Source organism: Lemur catta, chromosome 8 (assembly GCF_020740605.2).
Source record: "Lemur catta isolate mLemCat1 chromosome 8, mLemCat1.pri, whole genome shotgun sequence".
Taxonomy (NCBI): Eukaryota; Metazoa; Chordata; class Mammalia; order Primates; family Lemuridae; genus Lemur; species Lemur catta.
In genome coordinates, this window is record NC_059135.1 from 10,527,790 (window position 1) to 10,553,156 (window position 25,367).

Here is a 25,367-nt window from a genome sequence, read left to right on the forward strand (position 1 = left end):
TGTTCATATTTGCTTTTCAGATCTCTGCCCTGCCTGGAATTTTAAGGCAAAAACAGGAAGCATAAACCATGATATCTTAATTCGTGAACCTCACCTTATCCAGAAATCAAAGAGGGGGCATTCTACACCTACTGGGCCAGATCTAGTGCCTGAGGCAAGAGCAGTCTCTCCCAGTCTCAAGTGGTTGAGCTGGATGCAGGGAATTTGCTCAGCAGCCTGAGCCTGCTTGGAACTGGAGCCCTGCTGGAAGCAGCAGAGGTATTTCACTCTGGGTGCTTCCGTACACACTATGTGGGCGGACAGTTCCACCCTGTCTAAACTTGGCATGTAGGGTCAGCACCACTGCTATCTCCCTGTTTTGACAAATGCTAAAGTAAAACTGGAGAAATTTAGAGCAAAACATGTCCTTAACTGGTATAGCACAAAGATGGTGACTATAATGGCTCAGAGGTTAAATTTAGCTCTCATTTTATAATTGTTTGGTCCATACTATGTCTTTTATAAAGTTTTCACTTAGTGGCTAATATTTAGAATTCGAGAAGTTTCTAATGAAAACTGGATTCCCAATGTCTCTCCTGAAGTGATTCTGGCATGATTGGGCCTGAAGTCTAGAATGCCGGCAACTGGTTGGGTGTAAACATTGTCCCTACCCCATTGCCTCACTCATCACTTCATCTGCTGGCTCCATAGGAGTTTCAACTTTGTCATTTTACAGATGAGAAAACAGAGACTCAGAGTGGTCAACTGCCTTGCCCAATATCAGAGTTTCTCTGGGAAGGGAGCCATGTTGGCACATGTCACCCAATTATCAGTTAACATGCGATTCCTCTTCTGTATAAGATGAAGGCACATTTCATAATTTTAATGGCATGTTTTCTGTCTAATCCAACAGGTACAATGAAAATGATAATCTTGAAAACTTTAAACAAAGACTTATTTCAAGCAATGAGAAAAACCATACAAGTGGATTAGTTGTAGTATCAGCAAGTCACCAAGATTTGGCCAAAGTCAAAACATAAAAACTTATATGTAAAAATAATAAGGGAATAAAAGAATAGAATTGAAAATGGTATAATTAGAGGTTGCACAGTCACAGAGTGTCACTTTTTTTAGGCTGATCATTACACAAGTACTGTTTCCCTACCCCTTCCCAATCTCATTCTTCTTCTGAGTCCAGGAGATGTGCAAAGCCTGCACTGAAACTCTTCCCCAGGCCTTTGCACAATATATACTCCCTTTAGGATTGTTGCTTTTTTGAATTTATTTGTTCCTGGTTAAAACTAGTAAATAATCCATACTGATTTGATGAGTTTTATCCATCATGCCCAGAAGTATTTAGCTACCTGAGCTGGTAAGTACATTTTTGTTAGAACAAGCTACATGAAGAGATTACACAGATTACAAAAATTCTTCAGAATGTTAAACACAAAATAACCTAAATGTAAATTGATAGGGGAATGGTTCCATTAACTTTAGCATTTTGTAAAAAAGTATGTGAGAGAGCAAAAAGAAAAAGAGGTAGATCTGAAATACTGACGTGGGCAGATCTGTAGGTTGCAAAACGATATGGTATAGAGCATGGTATCAATCATGTTAAAAAACACAAACAAAGACCTGTAAGTTTGTGATCCATATATGTGTATGTAAATGCATGGAAAATATCTGGAAAAACATCAAAGTGGTGAGAAGGGATACCTCGTGGAAGACAGGGAAGTGGTGAGAAGTTTGGAGATAGTCAATGAGGGCTTTAGTTTCATCTACAATGTCTTCATTTAAAGTTTAAATAAAATAGAAAAAAAACCTGAATTATATGTGACCATAGGTTCTAAAACTGTTTTCATGTAACACGTATTTCTGTGACTATTAATTTCCAACCATAGTCTCAGTCATAAAATTTATAAAACATCTGCTCATCCTTGGAAATGAAACATACTGTATACACCCTGTTATCACCCAACTTCATTTTTTAAGTGTAAAAATAACACAAAGCATCTGAAAAGTTAAATTTCACTTTCACAAGTTAAAATCAAGTCAGTCAACTCTAGGAGGCCGGATAGTTTCCAGGACACTCATCTTTAACGGCAAAGAATAAGAAATATGGGGTGGATTTAAATGAAGCCAGGATCACTAAAATTCCAAGTCAAAATCAAAACAAAGTGACAGATTGCTTAATTTCTCCTAACCTGAGTTCTATTTCCGAGGTGCTCCTAATTTTTCAGCGATAGCATTTGCTTTCCCCAACAATAGCAATGGAACGCCGAAGGACCAGTTTTGACAAGGTGGAAACTGAGCCCCAGAGAGGGGAGGGCGGAGTGCGGGGTCCTAACTGGGAAGCCTCAGACTCGCGGCTCTCAGCCAGCCCCAGCTGCTGGCTCTGATTCACCAACGTGACATCGCGCATCTCCACATCCGGTGTTCTCACGTATGGGATTATCTGTGTATCCATTTATTTATTTACTGACCTTTGAAGGCCTTTCCCCCCATCCCTGATTCCTAGGGAACCGGGCAAGCCCCCTCCTCGCCTACTCCTCCAGCCCCGCGCATTCCACCTGTTCCTCGGCATCCCGCTTGCTGCCTGTCGCACGCTGCCGGTCCCGGGACCTGCGTGGGGCCCTCAGCCACGCCACTGGCCGGGCAGCGGCTCACGGACAGCGCGCTGGTGGTTGGGCGGGGGTGTGGGGGGTCAGAGCGCGGGGCGGGGGTCGCGCAGCCGGCACTCACCTTGCCGGCCGCGGGCGCCGCCGCCAGGAGCACCAGCAGGAGCGGCAGCAGGAGCACCCGCGGCCCGCGCGTCGCGCCGGGGCGCATGGTGGGCGCCCGCTCGGAGCCCCGGCGTGTCCCAGGACCCGCAGGCTCTCAGGCCACCGCGTCCCGTGCGCAGCGCGGGCTGGGGAGCTCCGGCTGTGGAGCTCGCCTCGCCAGCCGGCCAGGGCGGGTTTTGAAGGGCTCGGCTGCGCGGTCCGTCCCTCCCCACCCAGGCTTTTGGTTGCGGCTCCAAGGGAGGGAAGACGTGCCTCAGGTCCCGCCCTCGTACCCCCTCCCTCCCGACTTACCAGGCAGTGTCCCTTCGACCCGGGCGGCGTGCCCGGGAGGCGAGAAAGGGCTGGGTTCCTGCGGGGCAGGTGGGCGCGAATCCAGGGTGAGCGGCGAAGAAGGTGAAGCTCCCGAGGTCCCGGGACGCAGGTGGGGTAGAGGCGTGCAAGTCGGAGGTGGGGGCTCTTGGGGGCGGCTGAGGGGAGGTGGCCGCACGGAGGGAGGGAGTGGCCAGCGGCCCTGCCCGCATTAAGCGGGAGGCGCGCGGGCGTCCGCGTGCGCGAGGCCCCTCTTGCGCTCTGGGGGCTCTTCCTTTCGCCTCCGCGCCGCGGACCTGCCGTCGCGGGCGAGGCCGTGAGAGCGCGGCGAGGAGGCGGCGGGGCGCGGGTGGATCTGGGCCAGGCTGAGGTGTCCCGCCGAGGTAAGGCGCCCGCAGGCTGGGGGCCCGGGACCCCTGCCTGGGAGGGCGCGGTGGAGGAGGCGCGGTGTTCAGGGGCGGCGGCCGGGCCGGGAGCTGTGACTCGGGGGCCACCGGAGAAGAGCTCCTCCGGCTCCCGAGTTTGTGCGCCTGGGTTTGAACTGGGCGCTGTGTTTTCATTAATTTGGAGGCTCGAGTTACCGGCCTGGCAGCCTGGGCACTCTGAAATGCCAAGAGCAGGAGGCAGCTGAGGAGAAAGCAAGCCCTTTCTCCGCCGAGTCGAACTGGATTCTCAGGCTAAATCTTATCTGCGGAAACGCGGGGGAAACAAGACCGACTCCGGGCAGGTGTCTCCCCAAGGAGAGCGCTCTTCCTGCGGTGGCCTTGGGGGCAGATACGCAGCTCTGGAGTGTCAGGGCCGTCTTCCAGCCGGCTCTTGCCTTTTCTCGTGCCACGGACTGCTTTGGCTAGGTGTGGCATTTAGACCCCTTCTCGGAGTAATATTGTTAAATGCATAAAATACAATTAAATCAGAATCAGTTTTACTGGAATACAGTTATCAAAGTTCTAACATACGTGCGTCATCATTGTTGCTAAATCTAACAGCAGGTCTATTAAATAACTGTAATATCAGAGTAGTGATGGCTGCAGATGGGATTTAAAGATAACTGCCCAAATTAAAATGTGACATGGAAATACCGGTGGGTGCAAACTCTCAAGAACTGTGGCTTGTTGCCTCTACTCATAACTGAAGGACACGCGGAATTTTTGTGAAATATTAGTAAATATAAAGGTGTGATTTTTTTTTTCCCCCCATCCAATCCAAATTCACGGATCACTTGAATTCCAGCCCTGGGTTAAAAACCCTTGCTTTGGAGCAATGTTGTTCCTATCAGGGATAATTGGTTATTTATTAAACACCAAGTATAAACTATGCAGTTGGTCAACGATTATGGGGAACCCCTTTGCTTGCAGTTAGAATGGGGTCTATTGGTATCTTAGACCTTTGTAGCTATGTAGGTAGCAAAACTCTAACTATGAATGAAGATATACCTTCTCACCCTTTTTTTTTTCTGACTGTAGAGTGAATTTTACAGTCATCGTTCTATCTTTTATGCCAATGATTTTCAACTGTGGCTGTGCATTAGAATCTCTTTAGCAGCATCTAAAAAATCTGCTCTCAAGACCATCCCAAGCCAATTATATCAAACTCTCTAGCAGTGGGAGTCAGGCATCACTGTGTTTAAGTTCCCAGGTGATTCCCCTGTGCAATCAAGTTTGTGAGCTACTGTTTTCATGCACATTTTGGTTAGCTGCATTGAATTAGGGTCTCCTCCTAGTAGAATAATAAAAAGGACGTACATTAAACTCTTTATTAAGAGTTAAGGACACTGTGGAATTTGTGCTCAGACCACAGATGTTACAATGTACTGTTTAGTAGCTTCTCCCCGTTGGTTGGAAAGGTTCTTATGGAACCTTCTGCCATCCTTGCAGAATAAAATAGCAGGTACTTTGTTGATGAAGTGACAGTATCGGAGAGTACTGAGAGGCATATGATAATCTTTCATGAACTGAAATTACTTCCTTAAAAAAAAGTAAAAACAAAAAAATCTCAATGCTAATGTTAAATGCTCCTTCTCTTTGCTGAATTTCAGGAGATTTCCCAATTTGAATTTTAGTTGCCTTTTCCTGAACCCAATTAGTTTAATGGAAGACCAGGCTTGGCTTTATCAACTTGGAAATAGGAGGCAGCAGTCAACTGCAAGTCATTTCTGATGCAGTGACGGAGCAGGAAAGAAACTTGTGATGTAAAGACAGTAAGGAAGAAGCAACAGTTGAGAACTTGGTCTCTAGAGTAGACTCTGGATTTTGGAATTATTTCCATACTTACTAGTGTGACCTAACCTCTCTTGGCTGGAGTCTTCCCTCTTGTAAAATAGAAATAATCATGGTACCCACTTCAGGGAGTTGTAGGAATCTAGCAATTCATCAAAAAACTTTTGTTTAGGGTCTTCATGTAACTATCACATATTGGAATTTGATTCTTCTATTGTACAAAGGAAAATAGATTGTGCTGGTAAGAAATGGTGGCACAAGGTAGAGATGCTCTTCTGTGCTCTGTACTAATGGGGCAAGAGGCAAGCACAGCCCATGAGCTCCCTTGAGGTTAATACACTTCCAAGGCTTCTAGAACCTTGCCTAGGTATCCCTTGGGACCAGCAGCTTTGGCTCCTGGGGACCTTGTTAGAAATGCAAAATCTCAGGCCCCACTCTGGACTCACTGAATCAGAGCCTGCATTTACCAAGATCTCTAGGTGAGTCAGGCACACCTGAGATTTTGAGAAGGAGCTTATCTAAAAGTCGGATTTAACTACCCATTTCCTACCTGCCCACCGCACCATCACCCTCTTCTTTAGTACAACGTTTGGTATGCTCACCAGGTGGTGTTAATTGACCCAAATTCTTGATTTTTAGGAAACTATTGAGATCAAGAGAGATGATTTTTTTTCACAGTTGGTTCTTTAAATGTGAAAAAGCAAAAGGAAAGGAGGATGATTCTTTTTGTACATGCAGAGGACACAGAGATCTCTATTTTTTACTTTGATACCATCCAGGTGTTTTGAACAAAATATAGATATTTTTTTAAATTCCCTTTGTCATTTCTGACATTCCCAACTTGTCATAAAGAACCAAACAACCACCTTTGGGTTTCACTGATTTTTCTCTAATGTTTGAATGCCTTCTCCTGCATTGATTTCCTTTTTAACTTTTATTATTTCCTTCCTCTTGCTTAAAGTTTAATTTGTTTTTCTTTTCCTAGTTTTCTAAGATAGAAGCTCAGATCATTGATTTTAGATTTTTTTCTTTTCTAAGGTGAACATTTATGCCTGTAAGTTTTTTTTCTGTGCTGTGTAAATTACATCCCATAAATTTTGATATGTTATATTTTTGTAATCATTCAGCTCAAACTAGTTTCCAAATTCTTCTTTGACCTGTGGATTATTTGGAAATGTCTTGTTTAATTTCCAAATATTTGGGACTTTCCTAGATGGCTTATCACTGAGTTCTAATTTAATTCTGTGCAACATTTCAGTCTTTTGAGATCTGTTGAAACTTGTTTTATACTCCAGCATATGGTCTGTCTCGGTGAATAGTCCATGTCCACTTGAAAAGAATATATATTCTGTAGTTGTTGGGTATAATGTTCTAAATATGTATTAACCAGATCAATATGGTTGATAGTGTTCAGATCTTCTGCGTCTTGTCTGATATTATGCTTTGTTCTATCAATAACCAAGAGAGGAGTGTTAGTTCCCAACTATGTTTCAGAATTTGTCTATTTTTTCCTTTGGTTTTGCAGTTTTTGCTTCATATATTTTGAAGTTCTGTCGTTAAACAAATATATTTATGGGTATACCTTCCTGTTATATTAATTGTTTAATCATTACCAAGGTCGCTACCCATCGTGAAGTCTGTTTTATGTGCTATTAATACAGGCATTATAGCTGTCTTACGCTAACTGTGTGGTATATCTTTTTCCAGCCTTCTACTTTCATTCTATTTGTGTCTTATTAAAAATGTGTATCTTGTAGACAGCAAATAGCTGGCTTTTGTCGTTTTTTTGTTTTTTACTCCAGTCTGACCATCTTTGCCTTTTCCTATGGAAAAATAGCAGTGTTCAGTATATTTTCATTTAAAGTAGTTGATATGGCTACATTTAGATCTGCCATTTTGTCACTTTTTGTCTGTCTCATCTGTTTTTTTGTTCTTTTCCTGCTTTCCAGCTTTCTTTTGTATGAATCAGTTTTTTTATTATTCCATTGTAATCTTTTTGCTGGCTTTCTAGTTATATTTTTTCCATTTTTTTTTAGTGATTACTCCAGGGATTATAAAATGCATCTTTAACTTTTCCCAATCTACTTAAAATTAATGTTAAATTACTTCAGGTAAGTCAAATTTTTTTGGTGTTCACAGTGCCTGACATGAGAGTTGGCACAAAATAAAAGGTTGATACATATTTCTTGATAATAATTACAGATGTTTTTGTTGTATTAAAGGTATATGGAGGTGACACCAGAAACAAACTTTTTGGTTAATGTCAACCTAGTCAGCAGAGAATCACTTCAAATTTTAAACATTATTATAATTTTAATGATTTGAATTTATAATTTTTTCTCATAATTTTCATATATAGACTAGATCTATACATTATTTTATTTCCATATACTTGCTTTTTTATTGTCTAAACTTAATGTAGACTTCTTTCCAGCTAAAATGTCTGCAGTTTCATGGAACTCTTTATGTTTTTGTGAAAGGTTCAACTATAAATTGTTTTGGCCATGCTGTCCACATGGGACCCTCATGGAAGGCACAGAGCATCCCCTTGGCTTTGCTCAGTTACTTACCAATGTCTAGAGTCCACACTGAGAGTGTTTTTATGGTCCATAGTACACTATGGGATGGGATAGCTCTGAAATCCAAGTTTGAGGGATACCCTTGAATCTGTTATTGGGTTCCAAAGTGGCAGAACCATTCCACACACTATTGGCGTTTATAATTGACTCTGTGCTATTCCTGTATTGGAGGCTAAAGTTGTTCTTCTCAGAAATAAATTCCTTGAAATTTACCCATGAATTTTTATGAATTATGAAGCTGTGTAGTGTCGTGGTTAATAAAGAAGGCTTTGCAGTTTGAATCTTGGAAATATCACTTACTGACTGTGAACCTCATTTGTGAAAGAAGGATAATCACGTAACTTACCTCACAGGGCTACAGTGAAGATTGAAGATCTGTGCAAAGTCCTCTGCATAGTGTTTAGCATATCAGTAGCCCTTATAAATGCCAATAGTATCTTTCCTTATGATGGGGATGATGATACTGATGATGATGGAGAAGGAAGAAAAGGAGAAGGAAGAAAAAGGAAAGAAAGAGGAGGAGAACTGGAGGGGGAAAGAGAGGAAGGGGAGGAAGAAAGACGTGGAGATAAGGAGAAGGAAGAAGAAGGAGAAGAAGCAGCATTAGCAGCAGCAGAAGCAGCAGCCACCACATTTCCACCAGCTTACTGGTTGATAAAACGCAATGCCAATCTTTTCCTCATGTCCTCTTACAGTGAACTTGCATTAATTTGGTGATTCTACCTAGAATTGTCCTTCTGTATACCTTCTTCTTCTGCACTAACTGAAGATTCATCCCTTGCAATAATTTCTCTCTCCTGATGTTTAAAAGGTACTTTATAAGGTACTATTCATAGCTTGCTCCTTCTTTTTCATTTCCCCAGATCTTCCTTCCTTTCTGTATCAAGTCTTGCCCTATTCCTGGGGTCTGCCTAAGTGTTCCCCAGTTTTCACTTTTATAGCCCTTTCTCAATATATTGTAAGCTCTTTTTGTCTCTATCACAAATTAGGAAGGAAGGAAAGAAAGGTTTATCGAGCTGCTCCCACATGCCAGTCTACCCTAGGGACTAAATCAGACTCATTTACACTTCTCAGGTATTAATTTTACATACTGAGAAATCAAGAGCTCAGAGGGATTACAAACTTGCTCAGGATTACACAGCTAGGTGTAATTTTTAATTTCATAATTAATCAAATACATGATTGGAGTAATCAAGATCTAAAGACAAACCTTTTTAACTTCAAAGCCCAACTTTGATCCACTAACCATGAGAGCACAAGGTAGTAAGGGAGGAAGGCACATGGTTTTTAATGGGGGGGGGTGGGGAGTGGCAACAGAGGTGAGAAGTCATCCAAGGCAAATGCCAGACTCATATTGTAATTGAGGCTAGGCCTTGACCGTAGGAATTGCCAGGTGTTACTGCCAGAGTCCACCCCAAAGCCAGTTGTGGGAGGTCTGAAAGGCCCAGAGAATTCATATGGAGTCTCCAGCCCTATCCAGGGAGGAAAACCATAGACCAAGAGAAACCCGAGGAATTAGTGTTTTTGGCAAGAGACTTGAGAACATTCTGAATTTAGAATGTCATTCTTCTTAACTTAGAGGTAAAGGGCTCCTCTGCTTTTGAAAATCAGTTGTATATTTTTGGAACATGTACCACCTTCATGTGGTTCCCAAGTGGTGACATTATAATGGTTGCTGTCAAATTCTCTGTTGATATTGGGAGGAGACTGCAAAGAAAAATGATTTTAAAAAGCCTATATTGCCAGAATGGTGGGTTAGCTGAGATATGGTCCAACTGACCCCGGATTAGCCAACTTAACTCCAGTGTCAGCTGAGGACTCTGCCCCCCTTTCCAACAGTTCAACTGAATCTGGAGGGAAGGAGAGGTGAGGGTGGGCTTGGCCGTAGTCCAGCAGCCGTCTGGTCAAGTTGGAACTCAGAGTAGTTCTCAAGAATTTTCTTGAGTAGTTGTCAAGATTTCCTTGTTGCTTCTCAGAGAACATGAAGCTCCAGCCACGTTCTAGTGGTCCCTGGACCACACAGGCTCATGACCCACTTTAAAAACCTTGTGATATGGGATGTGATTGAGTGTTTTTGCTACAGAGCTCAAATCAACCTGAACTCTTTGGAAGTCTGAAGGTAGAATTAACCCAAAGAAATGGGATTTTAGGAAGAGCCAAACCAAGTAACTAGCTTGTATTCTGGGAAATGGTCCAATTAACTCTTCACAGGTCGAGTGTAGGCCTTGAAAGGAGGTGTCCACATGGGCCAAGGTGAATAGGACATGTCATTCTTTTTCTGAGAACATTTTCTGGGACCTGTGAGGCCGTTTGTTTATTTCTCTACAAAAACTGAATGTTTAAGAATTCTATGTTGGAAAGAGAAATATATATACAAACAGGTGTTCAATCAAAACAATTTATCTTTGGAAAGAGTCTTCAGATAGCTCAGTGTCAGAAGGTCAAAAGGAAAGTACATGTAGTCATTGAGTTAACAGGATATTATTTTACTGAAGGAACAAAAAACTATTATTAAACAGAACTAAGAGATTTAAAGTTACTTGGGAAGAGAAAAGACATTACACTTCTGATACCTTTCTGTGACTGGAAGCATCCAGTACCCAGTCTCATGTTTATCTGGTCCCCAGTCTTGGCCATTGCCCCCCTCTTCAATTGAGGAGAACTCCAGCAGGGTGTATTTATTTTCAAGATTGAGTTGCAGAGAAAACAGATTCCCTGTGGTAGAGATAAAGATTTGGAAGATCTCCGATCTTGTTCCCAAACCTAGCATTTGGAAAACATCGAGCAGAGACTCATAAGGGATCCCAGGGGAATCGAAGTCCAGGAATTCTCATAAAGCAGTGAGGAAAAAATAGCCCCAGGGAGTTAAGGAAGGTAACGAAGTGATACTTGCTGAACATGCATGCTAGGAAGTACTGACATATGTATGCTGCTGGGGAAGAGCCTGTGACCTTCCTTGGGTCAGTGAACAAGGTGGAGGTGAAAGACCCAGGGTGCTTATGTTCAGGTTCCCTCGTGGAGCAGGAAAGGGAGCTCCTTCTTGGGGTGGCACAGCCTTGGAACCAGCTGAGAGGGGTGGGGCCTTCTGTCCAACGGGGCTGCACAGGTCAGTTTGCTCAAGTAAAGGGATTGACTCTAAGACTGCGGCAGTCATGGGGCAGCTCTCAGGAATAAGCTAATCTCTCATCCTTTCCTGAGACCATCTGTCTTTCACTTTCTGCATTTTCCTCTCTTGATAACAGCTTTTTTAATGCTTACTTGGAGCCTCTGTTTCCTGTAATTTTAGGCTTGCACTTCGCCTTGGCCTGCTGTAGCCTTCTCATTCCGGACTCTACCTCAGGGCATCTCTTGATGCATACTTCTTCCTTCATCTCCCTCTCCCTCCTCTCCCAGTTTCCTAATTTCACCTCTCCTGGAGGATTGACCCAGAATCTCTCTTTGTACCTTCTCCAGGCCAGAGTCAGAATTTTCTGTCACTTGGCCAAGCTCTGGGTTGGGCTTTCTTGGGTCAGTGGCTTTACCTGTGAGGCTGGGGAAATAGGATCAGGTGATAGAAAACCTGGCTGTGCCCCAAGGCAGCTGGGCTGAAGCCGCACTCTGATGCAGCCATAGAGATCACTTCCTTCCTGAGAATAACAGTGGGCAAAATAAAGCATGTCCTTTGAAAGGCACAGAACCTCTGCAGAAGTTTCCCATGCAGGTGATGTACAGTTGTTGTTCTCTGCATATGTTTTAGTGGCATAGCGCTTTGGCTTATTTTGGTTATTATTTTTTTTTTTGTAATACTGATAGACTTAAACAGAAACACATTGCCTCATCTATTTCCACATGATGATAGCCCATTAATTTTTGAGAAGATAGGCTAGTGGGATGCTGTTCTGAGTGTTCAGGTATTTTTGCTTGGTGCAGTCAGAAGCTCAGTTGAAACAAAAGGTTTTGGCTCTTAACACAGGTGGTTGCAACAAAGAAAACCCTCATAGATGGTTGTGGATAACACTTGTGACTGCATTTTGTGAGCTGCAGAGCACTGTGTACACTGCTGTTAACATTTGGAGCTGACAGTGAGTTGGGGGTTCTGCTCAAGTGTGTGGTAGTAGTTGCATCTTAGGCAGGAGAACAGTAATAAAAGTCTCTACAACCCCTTTGTGGCTTGCCTGTAGGCTAGATGGACGCATGCGGTAAGGCACATGGTTATCTGAGGCCTGCTTCTGGTAAAACAGTGAACAAAGTAGTTTTTAGCATTTGACAGTTCATTCAAGACAGAGGTCTTCAAACTGAGGCACATTGACCATTGGGAGACACAAAGATTCTCAAGACATATATAAGCAAGTTGGAAAATTAATTAAGGGAATCAAGTTCCAGGTTCTCTGCTGCCATGTATATTCTTTTACAGAATTGCTCTATCTGAACATGGGTCTTTGGTGAAGGTTCTCACCTCCTCTTTCACAGTTGTCTTTCTCCTACTTTTCAAAAGAAAGGCATTCTCCCCGCTCCTGTCCACCCCACATATTACCACCCTGCTTTGTCTCAGAGTGTGAGAACTGTCTGAGGGGCCAGACAAAGGCAGTGCAAGTGCTGGCATTGTGACCAGGAAGTGCTCTACCTACCAGCTCCACATCCCCTGGCTCAGGGAGTTTTCAACTTTCTGCTTTTATCACAATTGAAGGAAGACTTATCAGCTGGTAGATCGTTCAAATTAATTCTTGATGATTAATTACTATATTGCTCTTAGTATATGCCTTAGTTCATTTGGGCTGCTGTAACAAAATAACTTAGAGTGGGTGATTTATAAACAACACAAATGTATTGATCATGGTTCTGGGGGGTGGAAAGTCTAAGATCATAGCACCAGCAGATTTGGTGTCTGGTGAGGGCTCATTCTCTGCTTCGTAGGTGGTGCCTTTTTGCTGTGTTATTGTATGGTAGAAGGAAAGGCAAATAAGCTCCCACAGGCCTTTTCTGTAAGGACACTAACCCTATTCCTAAGGGCTCAATCCTCATGACCTAGTCACCTCCCAGATGCTGTACCTCGCATACCAGTACATTGGAGGTTAGGTTTCAACATATGAATTTTGGGGGACACAAACATTCAGACCATAGTAGTATACTACTCAAGAGAAGTTAGAAGAATTAAGTAACATTTGCATAACAATTTTTTTCCATTTACAACTTCTTATTTATGTTGAATAAGTTTTATTAGAACCTATAGCTTTGGAAATAAAACTGGAAATAGGACTGTTGCTGAAACTGTCTCATTTCAGTAGGAAGGATTATTGATCTTGGGCTAAATAAACTTGTTCAGAAATTCATTTACCCACAACCACATTTCCAATAAAATTTTATTTTTAATGTTTAATAATTATTTATCAAGATTTGAATATATTTGTTTTTTGATGAATTGTATACTTCTAATAATTATAATGAAAGCTGATCCAGGAGAAAAAAATTTAAGCCTTAGAGACTTATGATCATAGGAAATAAAAAATAATTAATTTACATACATATTTTTGTTTCAGAGAAGTATAATGGAATGATCAATATATGATTTTGAAGTATAAAAATATATTGCATTAGGATGTATATGGGGGAGTGGAATGAAAATATGAATTCTTGAAGAAAAATAAGCGAGGTAAAATTCCTGTTAAAGAGCTTATGTGCATATATTTTAAGCTGATTATGGTGAAAATTAGATTGCTGTGGCATTATGATCTATTGGATACATCTAAAATAATGCTGTAGCGGTTTTGTTTTTATATTCTTCACAACTATTTAAAGAAAAGAGGAAATTTTTTAGATGTTAATGTAAAAATAAAAGAGAGAGGAGGTGCATAGTTTCAAAATTCTTATAGGAGTATAAATAAGAGCAGAGAAGTCTGCAGGCTGCCAAGCCAGAGTGTCACTAGGGAGAAGGAATACATACCAAAGCCAACAAACCCTGGTTCTGCCACTCTTTAGTTCTGTGACCCTGCACAAATTACTTAAACTGATCCACTTTGATATTCCTGAGCAATGAAAGTAATACTTTCCTTACTAAATCATGGTGAGGATTAAGTGCCTTGATGTGGGTCCACTCTTAGCAGAGGGTCCTGTATGTAATGCATAAGTGTCAGTTTCTCTCCTCTTCCCCCAAGGCCATTGTGATTCCCCTCTCCACCTCTCTCATTCTCCCTTCTTCCACTCCTTGTATATTCAAAGGTATCCTCCCTTTACATCTTTTATTAAATATGCTTGATTTATATTCAGAAGGTCCCAAAGTATCTTCTATAAGTCCACTCACCCAACAAATAGATATTGAGAACTTATATTTCAGGTACTATGATGACACTGGGAATATATCCGTGAATAGAAGAAGACAAAATTCCTATTGTCACAGAGTTTATATTGTAACCAAGTGTGTGGTCATGAGAATGCATCAGCTGCTCTCAGGATCACAGTGCCCTTTACTGTCTTTGGCTAATGGGAGACCAACTGGGTTTCTGCAGATTGGTCCAGCCATCCACCTGTCTTCTGCCCCTCCACCCATCCATCCATCCATCCATCCATCCAATTAAAATGCATTGAGAAACTCCCAGGTGTTAGGACCATAACCAAGCATTCTCCATCTGGAAAGTGACCACAGCAACATTCTGTTTGAATAAAATCCTCCTCTGTGCAACCTTTATTACAATATGTGTGGAGATCAATTTTGTCATGTATCTATTTTGGGATTAAAATGCAATTATCTCCGATTTTCTTTCATTTTTAACTGTGTTTCCTATTTATTTACAATATCAAATACAATTTGAATGTTTCTAGCCAATTTGTGTTTTCCTTCCAAAGCAATAATTTGTTTTATTGAGACTTGTTTCTAGAATGTAACTAAAAAATATATAAAATTAAGGGTTTAGGGATAGGAATAAAGATCTGGATATTCAAAGTGATTCTGTTTCTGCTTGATTTTGAAACTGTGTCATGGAATGTTGTTCTACCACTTAACTTGGAAAACTAGTCTCCCATAAATACAGTATTGAATTAATTTACCCAGATTTAATCCAGAAATGTAAAATAGCATGTAGTATCCAACAATCATGGTTTCCTTCTCTCTAGGGGGACAAATCTTTAAAAGAAGCCAGAGTTTTTTAAATGATTCATTTCAATTCTTTGAGCCAAAGATATCTTTGATCAGGGTAAAGAGTTCTTTGCGTCAGGTTTAAAAATATTTTCTTTCTCTTTTTTTATTAAGATAAAATTCACATAAAATTCATGATTTTACTCTTTTAAAGTTTACAATTCAGTGGTTTTTTAGTATATTTATAATGTGCAACTGTAACCACTATCTAAGTCTAGAACATTTCCATCATCCCAAAAAGAAACTTCCAATTATTTCCTCTTTCAATCCCTGACAACCACTAATCTATTTTCTGTCTCTATGAATTTGCCTACTCTGGACATTTCATATACATTGGAATCATAAAACAGATGGCTGTTTTCACTTGGCATCATGTTTTCAAGATTTATCCATGTTATAGCAATATTAGCACTTTGTTCCTTTTTGTGGCTGAATAATGTTCCATTGTGTGGCTATACAACATTGTGCTCATCTATTATGGACATTTGGGTTGTTTCCACTTTCTGGCTGTTATGAATAATGCTTCCATGAATATTCAAGTATAAATTTATGTGTGAACATGTGTTTTCAGTACTTTTGGGCACATACCTAGGAGTGGAATTGTTGGATCATACAGTAACTCTATGTTCACTTTTTGAGGAACTGCCAAAATATTTCCATAGCAGTGGTACCATTTTACATAAAAATATTTTTGTATGTATTTGATGTACATGTGAAAAATGTATATTTTATACTAGAAGTTTCCTTTCTTAGATTCATAAAGTAAAAAAAAAAAGCACTTGAGGGAGGTTTAACATGGATGTTCAAGGGAAAAAAGTAACTAATTAAACAGAAGAAAATTTCAGTTAGTAAAATGAAGCAATTATTTTATACAAGTTATATATGTTGTAGCTTATATGTATATAAAATCTTTCCATTTCTCAAAAATATATTCATGATATATAAAGAATGGAGCATTTTTTTTCTAAGGATAAAAATTGATATGTATTCAGTTTAACCATCACTAAAGAAAGATTATGTCCAAAAACCATTGAAGTTCTCCTTTAGAAAATATTTCCATTGCTATGAATAATGAAAGTAATGCTTTTAACATTATAATGCATATTGTGTTTTAAGAGATATATTTATGTGTGACATGAACAGACTTTGACCCAGGACACAGAACCTCACTTGTCAACAAGAATCTTCTGGAAGAGAAGAGAAGACTGGCATAATTTTTTTTTAAGTACCAAGACTTGCCTGTGAAGTCATCTGTGCACATGGTATTGATGAGGGGCTCTTTCAGATGGACCCAGCCCTTGGCCACAGATCTCTGGTGAGTATCCTCAGCATGATCATTTGCTTTATTTAATAATTTCTCCTCCATGTTGGTTCTATAGGTATAAATTATCTGAATGTTTCATATGTCAAAAGGCAAATCATTACAGAAAGCTATGGATTATGCCTGCCATTTTGTGATCCGTTTGTGTTATTAAACACCAGCCCCTCACTACTCTCCCTGAAATGTACCCACGTAATCACCAAATGGGAAACTGCACAACTAAAGGCCCCAGTTTATTTTTCTCTCACTCACTAAGTTTGAATAACAAAAGCCTTATGTGCCCAGAGCTTTCAAGGTCCCTATAACTAGTAGAGTTAGGACAAGGCACTTCATGAGTGCAGGTTAACAGCCCCTGAAGATGTCCGTGTCTTAATCTCTGGAGCCTGTGAATATATTATGTTACATGGCAAGGGAGAATTAAAATTACAGATGGAATTGAGATTACTGATCAGTGATCCGTAATCTGATCAGGTGATCCAAGGTTGACCCTTGGATGACCCTGGATTATCTGTGGGTGCCCAGTATAATCACAAGTGTCCTTAGAGGTGAAAGAGGGAGGCAGGAGATCAGAGTCAGAGAAGGAGATGCAGAGGCCAGAGGGATGCAGCAAGAGAGATGCACCTGGCCATTGCTGGCTTTGAGGCTGGCAGGGGTCCAAGAGCCAAGACATGTGGGCATGTGGGCAGGCTCTAGAATCTAGAGAAGAGAAGGAATCAGGTTCTCCCCTGGGACCTCCAGAAGGAACACAGCCCTGCCAACACCTTGATGCTCACCGGTGAGACCCGTGTCAGACTTCTGACCTCCGGAACTGTACGGTCATAAATATGTGTTGTTATTTAAGCCACCAAGTTTGTGGTATGTATTCCAGCAGCAATAGGAAACCAATATGAGATTGTTAAATGAGACTAAAAAAGATGTCGGGAGTTAAGACAGGGAAATGTTAAATATTGAAAAATATGAAAAGTTTTGAAGATGATGAAGGTGTATTTATGGGCAGTGAAGGAAGAGAGGGTGGTAGGAAGGAGAGAGTTTATTTCAGAAGTACAATCCAGGCTGACTTATTTGGAGTGGACATAAAGGAAACTGCAAAAGAATCTTAATTGAGGATGATTTTTTAGAGGAAAAAAAGGGAATGATCTTACTTTTTAATATCTACAGCAGGAAGACTAACCTAGTGCGGGGTGGAGAGATGGTGACAGGGATTCAGACCTGACCTGAGCTGGTCCCCTTGGGCCACTCTGCCTGCACCCTTTGGAGCATGTTATCCAACATTCTGAGTCACTTTGCTCTTCTGAAAAAGGTGGAAAAAATGCGCTGTGCCCTCAATTTTAATGAGGTTCTCTATATGGAGGCCACCGCTGCTATAAGGTGCAACATATCCTATTTACAAATGTCCAAAGTGTTGAGAACCCATTTAACAAGCAGTAGTTGGAAATACAAGTTCAACTTGATTTAAAACAGTTTATTCCCAGTGTTTAACACCTGCTTCATATTTTTCTCATAATTTACCTAGTTACGACACTGAAATGCCAGTGTACTGGCTGCTACTGGGATTATCATGAAAATGGCTGGGAGAAGGGACTTTAGTGTGGGAGCCAGTAGCGTGGGCTAGACTCACCCCCATTCCCTCGTTCCTAGTCAGGAATGAGGTACGTAGCTCTGTAAATTTCTATAGTGTTTATTAGCCTCTCAGCACAAGAGGAAGGACTAGAGGGTGGAGAAGGAAGACTCGGTTAGGATGTGAGGTTTCAGAGAGGAAAAGGCTCTCTGCAGAACAAGGGACAAGGGCAGCAGAGAAATCACAGTCCAGGACTGAGCCCCAGTTCTCCTGCTGTCCTTGGGGATGATGTAACCTGAAGCTCCAACCACAGCAAGATGATGAATGTGGGCGCTCTTTGACAAATATGAACCCTAGAAAATGTGCGCAAATGTTTAGTGGTCTTTTCTTGATTGAATCTCTCCTCTGTTATAATATGTATTTGTAACAATGAAGTTACCGCAGTCAGATTTCTGCCTCAAATATAATGCCCTGGACTACCTGACTTTAACTATTCTATGTTATTTCCCTTCCCCTCCAAGCTATCCTCCTAGTCCAGGTAGGTTTCCTTCCATCCTCCCTCCTTCTAGTTGGTTCCACAGAATGGCATCTGGGATGCACTGGTCTCAGCAGTGTCCCTGAGCAAAGCTGCCTCCTTCCCTGTCCCCTTTAGTTTCCATTCCAAGATTGATCTCCCTTCACTTGTGTATCCATCCACGTCTCACCTTCAAAGTGTCCCCATGATTTCTAGCACAGTGAGGACCTGTGGAGTTCAGTACCTATTTCTTGGCTAATTAAAAAGAGGAAAGATAATGATGAAGAGAGAGGAAAACATTTATCTTGTCACTGATGAAAAATCACCTGGTAGCAGCAGCCTGTTAGAAATAGAAGCTTTCTGCTCTTTTTCTCTTTAACTGGTTTCACATGAAAAAGAACAGTTTCAATTAATCTGCATTTTTGTTTTTCTGTAGGTCACTGATACTTATTCTTTTTTCTGCACAACATGTTTATGGGGTGAGTACATTCATTGCTCTGATTGCATGTTGAAAAATCGCTTTATTGAATGCATGGTTTCTGTTATAATTTCAAATAAGTCACTCTCTGGGACTCAGTTTTCTCATCTATAGAATGGTGGGTTGGACTAAAGAAACTCTGAGGTTTCTTTTATATTTTATAGTCAAGACTGCTTACTGAATTGCCTAGGTATTGGAGATTTCCTTATTTTGTAACTAACATAACCCTTTCTTAAAGATGTTTTTGGAGACAAGGCAGAAAGCAGCTGGGTTATTTCAAGGTGAAATCAAGAGGTATAAGATTAAATGTGAACATTCTAGTGCTGAAGAAAGATAAGCCTAGGACATTCTGTAATAAGCTGTCTTCCTTCTGCTTCCTCAAAAGAATCGAAGTTATTAAATCCAACCTCAGGTTCTGGGAAATCCCATTATGGGTTGCCTGCAACTCAGATTGCTCTTGAGACAATTGAACTAGTTTAAATCATTCTAGTGAACACATCTCAATCTGTCAGAAACCTCCAGCTTGGATTCCCCCAATCCAATTTGAGTAATTCCAGTTATCACAGGGCTTTTCTAAGCAAATCAAAACAGAAGGTTACCTTCTTCTTCTTCTTTTTAAATTAGTTGGGAGCAGAAATACCTAAATCAAGGAATGAGGAGCCCTTGGTTCTTGGTTCTGCTGATGATTCAGCCTTTAACGTGTCTAAGACTTAGTTATCTCCTCTGTTAAGTGGGGGTAAGACTTGCCTAACTTAGTTCACATGCATTGGAGACCATCACCTGAAATAATGAGGGGAAACACACTGTGATATATACATGTGTATATTTTTCTACTTCTCCTACCTAATTTTTTCTAAGTTTATTTTTGCATCATTCTTTTTTTCTGTTATACAAATCTGCAGAGTCTTAAATTTTACTTCTTTTATTTCTTATGTTCCATATGAGTAAATGTAATTCCTGAACCAAAGATTGTTCTATCCTGGACCCTCCTACCAGATTGTGGTAGGAGTATGCGGAGATTCTAGAGATTTCACAGAGAATGGCTATAGTTGTGTTTTAAAGGTAGCAGTACAAATTGGTATAATATATACTTATTGGCATACGAATGTATCTTTTTGAAATTTATCTTACATATTTATTTTGACTTATGCACAAAGATAAATATGCACAAGAATACTAGTTGCAGGGTAGCATTCAGTAGCGAAAGAAAGGAGCCACTGACATGACCATCAGTAGGGATTGGCTAAACAGGTTCTTGGTATGAGGGGTAGCCACATGCATGACTTCAGAAGGATTTTGAAGACTTAAAAGTATGTGAAACAGCAAAGTACAGAGCAATAAGCCATTAGGGTAAAAAAAAAACAAGTTCAAAATCACCAAAAGAGTGTGTGTGTGTGTGTGTGTGTGTGTGTGTGTGTGTGTGTGTGATCATTGTGTGAATTACGCTTATTAATGACCAAATACAAAGTTGAAAAAAAGGCCCTATATGGGAGGGAACTTGGGGCCAGGGTTGGCAGAGAAAATTTCTTCTATTATACGCTTCTGCACTATTTGAAATTTTAAAAAATCATATGCCTATATTATTTGTTTTTCAAAAAATAAAATAGAGGCACAAATGTAGGACAGATTATTAATCTTCTAGAAATTAAGGACTTCTTCTCTTGAACTTTCTACGTGACAAATATTTGTTTAAAAATATTTCAGGTTTAAATCTGTTATCCACCGTGATTTAATTTTTGTGAGAGGTGAAATCTGTGGGTCCTGTTTCAGTCTTCTACATGTGGCTATCCAGTTTTCCCAGCACCATTTATTGAATAGGGACTCTTGTCCCCAGAGTATGTTTTTGTCTATTTTGTCAAAGATTAGATAGTTATATGAGGATGATTTTATATTTGGGTTTTCTGTTCTGTTCCACTGGTCTGTGTCCCTGCCCTTGTGCCAATACCAAGCAGTTTTAAGAACCACAGCTTTGTAGTATAGTTTGAAGTCTGGCAAATCAATACCTCCCATTTTGTTTTTATTGCTTAAGATTGCTTTTGCTATACGGGGTCTTCTCTGATTCCATACAAAGTGTATAATTATTTTTTCTAAATCTGTGAAAAATGATGTTGGTATTTTAATAGGAATTGCATTGAATCTATAGATTACTTTGGGTAGTATAGACATTTTAACGATGTTAATTCTTCCAATCCATGAGCATGGTATGGATTTCCACTTATTTACGTGTTCTGCAATTTCCTTCCTTAGCGTTTCATAGTTCTCTTTATAGAGGTCCTTTACCTCTTTAGTTAAATATATTCCTAGATATTTTATTTTCTTTGTTGCTATTTTGAAAGGTATTGAGTCCTTAATTTGGTTCTCCGATTGAATGGTATTGGCATATATGAATGCCTCTGATTTGTGTGTATTGACTTTGTAACCTGAGACATTACTGAATTCGTTAATTAATTCCAGGAGTCTCTTGGTAGGAAAGACTCTTACGGACATTGGTCTAGGCAAAGAATTTATGAAGAAAACCCCTAAGGCAATCGCAGCAACAACAAAAATAAACGACTGGGACCTGATTAAATTAAAAAGCTTCTGCACAGCCAAAGAAATAGTCATGAAAATAAACAGACAGCCTACAGAATGGGAAAAAATTTTCGCATACTACACATCAGATAAAAGACTGATAACAAGAATCTATTTAGAACTCAGGAAAATCAGCAGGAAAAAATCAAACAATCCTATCAAAAAATGGGCAAAGGACATGAATAGAAATTTTTCAAAAGAAGACATAAGAATGGCCAAAAAACATATGAAAAAATGCTCAACATCCCTAATCATCAGGGAAATGCAAATCAAAACCACAATGAGATACCACTTAACTCCGGTGAGAATGGCCTTTATCAAAAAATCCCAAAACAACACATGTTGGCGTGGATGCGGAGAGACAGGAACACTCATACACTGCTGGTGGGAATGCAAACTAGTGCAACCCCTATGGAAAGCAATATGGAGATACCTTAAACAGATTCAAGTAGACCTACCATTTGATCCAGCAATCCCATTATTGGGCATATACCCAGAAGAACAAAAGTCATTCTTTAACAAAAACACCTGTACCCGAATGTTTATAGCAGCACAATTTACAATCGCAAGGATGTGGAAACAACCCAAGTGCCCATCAATCCACGAATGGATTAGTAAACTGTGGTATATGTATACCATGGAGTACTACTCAGCTATAAGAAATAACAATGATACGACATCTCTTTGGTTCTCCTGGAGAGAGCTGGAACCCATTATACTAAGTGAAGTATCCAAAGAATGGAAAAACAAGCATCACATGTACTCACCAGAAAACTGGTTTCCCTGATCATCACCTAAATGTACATCAGGGAAGGATACCAATTGGATATCAGACTGGGATGGGGGGTGGGGGGAGGGGATGGGTGTATGCCTACATGATGAGTGCGTTGCACACCCTCTGGGGAATGGTCATGCTTGAAGGTGCAGACCCGGGGAGGTGGGGGGGGGAGGGGATGGAGGTATGACTACATGATGAGTGCCAGGTGCACTGTCGGGAGAATGAGAACGGACGCGCTTGGGACTCTGACTCAGGGGGATGGGTGGGACATGGAAAATGTATATAACCTAAACTTATGTACCCCCATGATGAGCTGAAATAAAAAAATATATATATATAAAAAAAAAAAATATTTCAGGTAAGCAGGTAGTGACTTTTCCTTTCTTCTCTTTGAAGAAGAGGAACATGAGTTTTTGAGAGTGTAAGTGTACGCCCAGTGAATGTGGTTCATATTTTGAATGTGTAGTTGTCTGAGATATCGCCTTTATCTTTTTTTATACGATCTATCTTTGAGGTGCAGACTCTTCCTGTATAAATTCACCTTCCCCTTTTAAATGTTTATTGGGGAATGCTAATGCGGAAAAACTTTTTAGAGGCTAAAATCACCTCTTGCTTTTTTCTTTTACTGGCCTAACTCAAAGCTTTATATGTGACTATTCCTGTTTCTTTACTAGAATCTGCTAATCTGTTTTAAACGAATTCTTCCCTGAAATGTAATTTTGCTGCAAACATCTCAGTGATGCTTGGCAAAAATAAGTACACACACACACAAACCCCAAACAAACAAAAAAGAAAACCCAACTTGCCCATGTTATCAAGCCATCTAATCAGCTGACCTTTTTTTCTCTGGTTGCTTTGATATTTCAGTGAACACATAGTAATGAAGCCCAACCCTAAATGAACCCAAGTATTCAGGTTAGTTACTTCAAGTGCTTTCATGTTGTCCTGACCTGGCCCCATGTATTTAATTTTTTTTAACCTTATCAGGGTTTTGAACTTAATATTTCTGCATTTGTAGATAACAATGTTACTCAAAACTCAAGAGGAATATATTTCTGAAACTCCAAATACATTTTTTAATCTTAAATTATCTAATTGCTTGGCTCTTGTCAAGCTTCAAATTCTTATATACTTTTAATGACTCATGAGAATTTTGTTTATAAAGATGTCTTTTTTAAATTAATGCTTAAAGACAGTTTCTTTTGGATTGTGTCTGAGCATATTTTTCTTCAAAAAAGAAGTATAAATTGTGTGATTGAAAAGAAAAAAATATATGCTGGATAGACTCCTTACCATATTTATATATACCTATATGTATATTCATATATTCACATTCATTCACATGTATCTATGCACATAGGTATATATGTATATGTGTATGTCTTGTATATATGAGAACTATAAAGTTCTATAAAGTTTTAGTTGTTTTATGTTTTCCCATTATACATTGGACTAAAGGCTTAAGTTTATAGCCTTAAGTTGGAAAATATCTATTACTTATAAAAATGTGTGATTAATATATAAATGGTGCAGTGAGGGCTGGACTAGGCAAGACCATGAACCAGGCAAAGTTTATTTCTGATGCCTTCTTGATCTTCCTACTCATGTTCTCAAGGCCTAGCACCAAGATCTGCTTTTACCACTATGTGGGGGCCTCAACTAGCCCTCCTTCCCAGCCCGCAGCCCCACCTGGGAATGAACGCTCAGTGCTCACCACATTGCACGGATGCAGGTGCCTCAGGGGCTCTGGGTGTCGTTGATCCACTTATGGACATACTGACTCTGGGACTGTACTTTTACATTGAAGTGGCTAATGACTCTGGCTATAGATGATGCGAATTCATGAGGACCAAGTGCTGATTCTTCCCTAAGGGCATGTGTGTGTGTGTGTGTGTGTGTGTGTGTGTGTGTGTATATCGGGGTGGCGGTGACTCTTCAAAGAGAGTATTGAAGAAAAGTTAGCTAAAAGTGGGGAAAGGGCCCAAATGATGCAAGTTCAGGAGCTTTCTGGTTGAGAAACACATTAGAGAAACCATCTTGGAATCTCACCAAGTTGTAGAAAGACCAATTTGCATCTGAGGCCCAAGGCTGTAAGTGGAGAATTTTCCTAGGAAGGACAATTTGATGAGGGAGACATGCCCTTGCTGATCTTGGAGGGAAAGCAAAGGGGTCCTGAAAAAAAAAGCCAAGCTTTTCATTGAAAGTAGACTCACTGTGTACTTACGACTTGCCTAACTACACAGTTTACACTGTAAGATTGTTCACAACTTAGTAAATTAATTCTTACCAGGAGAGAGAAATTGCAGAAGATTCTAGTTAAAGCCAAATGGCTTTAGAAGGGGCTTTTTTTTCCCTCCAGTGTCCTCAGTTTTGGAAGCTTCTTACTCATATAATCAAGCCTCCTTTTTATTAAGATGCAGTGTCAATTCCTCACCTTTTTACATATTAATATTAGTCTGTTCTTCTCATGGATTCAGAGGTAAATGCATAGTGGGAATTCTCATTAGTTAGGTAGACCAAGAGTGCTTGTCATAATGTGTATATTATGTGCCCAAATGAGTGATGTGACTGATATACTAAATAAGATGTTTCACCTTCCAGAGTGGAAAGAAATACATTGGTCCTTGCGGAGGAAGAGATTGCTCTGTTTGCCAGTGCTTTCCTCAAAAGGGGTCTCGGGTAAGTGATGTAAACACCAACATGGGCAGCAAACCTCAATTTTGAGCCCTTGTGAATATTTGACAGTAAGCAGTCCCAGACCTTTAACATGTTTTGGCCATTGGTAATTTGTATTTTTTTTGCAATCAAAGTTTTTCACATTCTTGTAAGCATTCCCAATTATAGTTGACTGTGTGTCAGGCTTAGAAGACAGTCTAGGAAGCAGTGATTCACCCAATGTTGTATACATAACACTAGTCTTATAAGTTGCCCTGTGAAGAAAGGGTCCTGGTGTTAAATGGTACATACTGGATGGTCACCATCTTGATATATCAGCATCTTAACAGCTCTGAGAAGTACTGCAGTAAGTGGAGAAAAACAAAAGCTATTTAACTTTTAGTCTTTCCAGACATTTGGTCACAAAACTTTTTTTTTTTTGATGGTACCTATTGAAACATGTGGAATAGTGTTATAATTGAATAGCTACATTTATTGAATGCTTTTTATGTGCCAGG

General features: G+C 40.2%; 2 protein-coding genes across 2 annotated transcripts in view; one reads left to right on the plus strand and one right to left on the minus strand.

Annotated features, from left to right (window-relative positions):
• COL4A3 (collagen type IV alpha 3 chain) overlaps positions 1–3,931 on the minus strand; it is a 124,752-nt gene extending 120,821 nt beyond the window's left edge. Inside the window, exons 1-2 of the mRNA XM_045560275.1 lie at positions 3,790–3,931; positions 3,054–3,673 (exon numbers count right to left, since the gene is read on the minus strand). Coding sequence (XP_045416231.1) covers positions 3,054–3,673; positions 3,790–3,931 — 762 coding nt within the window. The remainder of the gene's footprint in view (positions 1–3,053; positions 3,674–3,789) is intronic.
• Positions 3,932–16,194: 12,263 nt separating this feature from the next.
• The window catches only part of COL4A4 (collagen type IV alpha 4 chain), a gene marked incomplete at its 5' end in the record, with an annotated part of 102,147 nt that continues 92,974 nt past the window's right edge, over positions 16,195–25,367 (plus strand). Inside the window, 3 exons of the mRNA XM_045560276.1 lie at positions 16,195–16,289; positions 18,804–18,846; positions 24,796–24,873. Coding sequence (XP_045416232.1) covers positions 16,195–16,289; positions 18,804–18,846; positions 24,796–24,873 — 216 coding nt within the window. The remainder of the gene's footprint in view (positions 16,290–18,803; positions 18,847–24,795; positions 24,874–25,367) is intronic.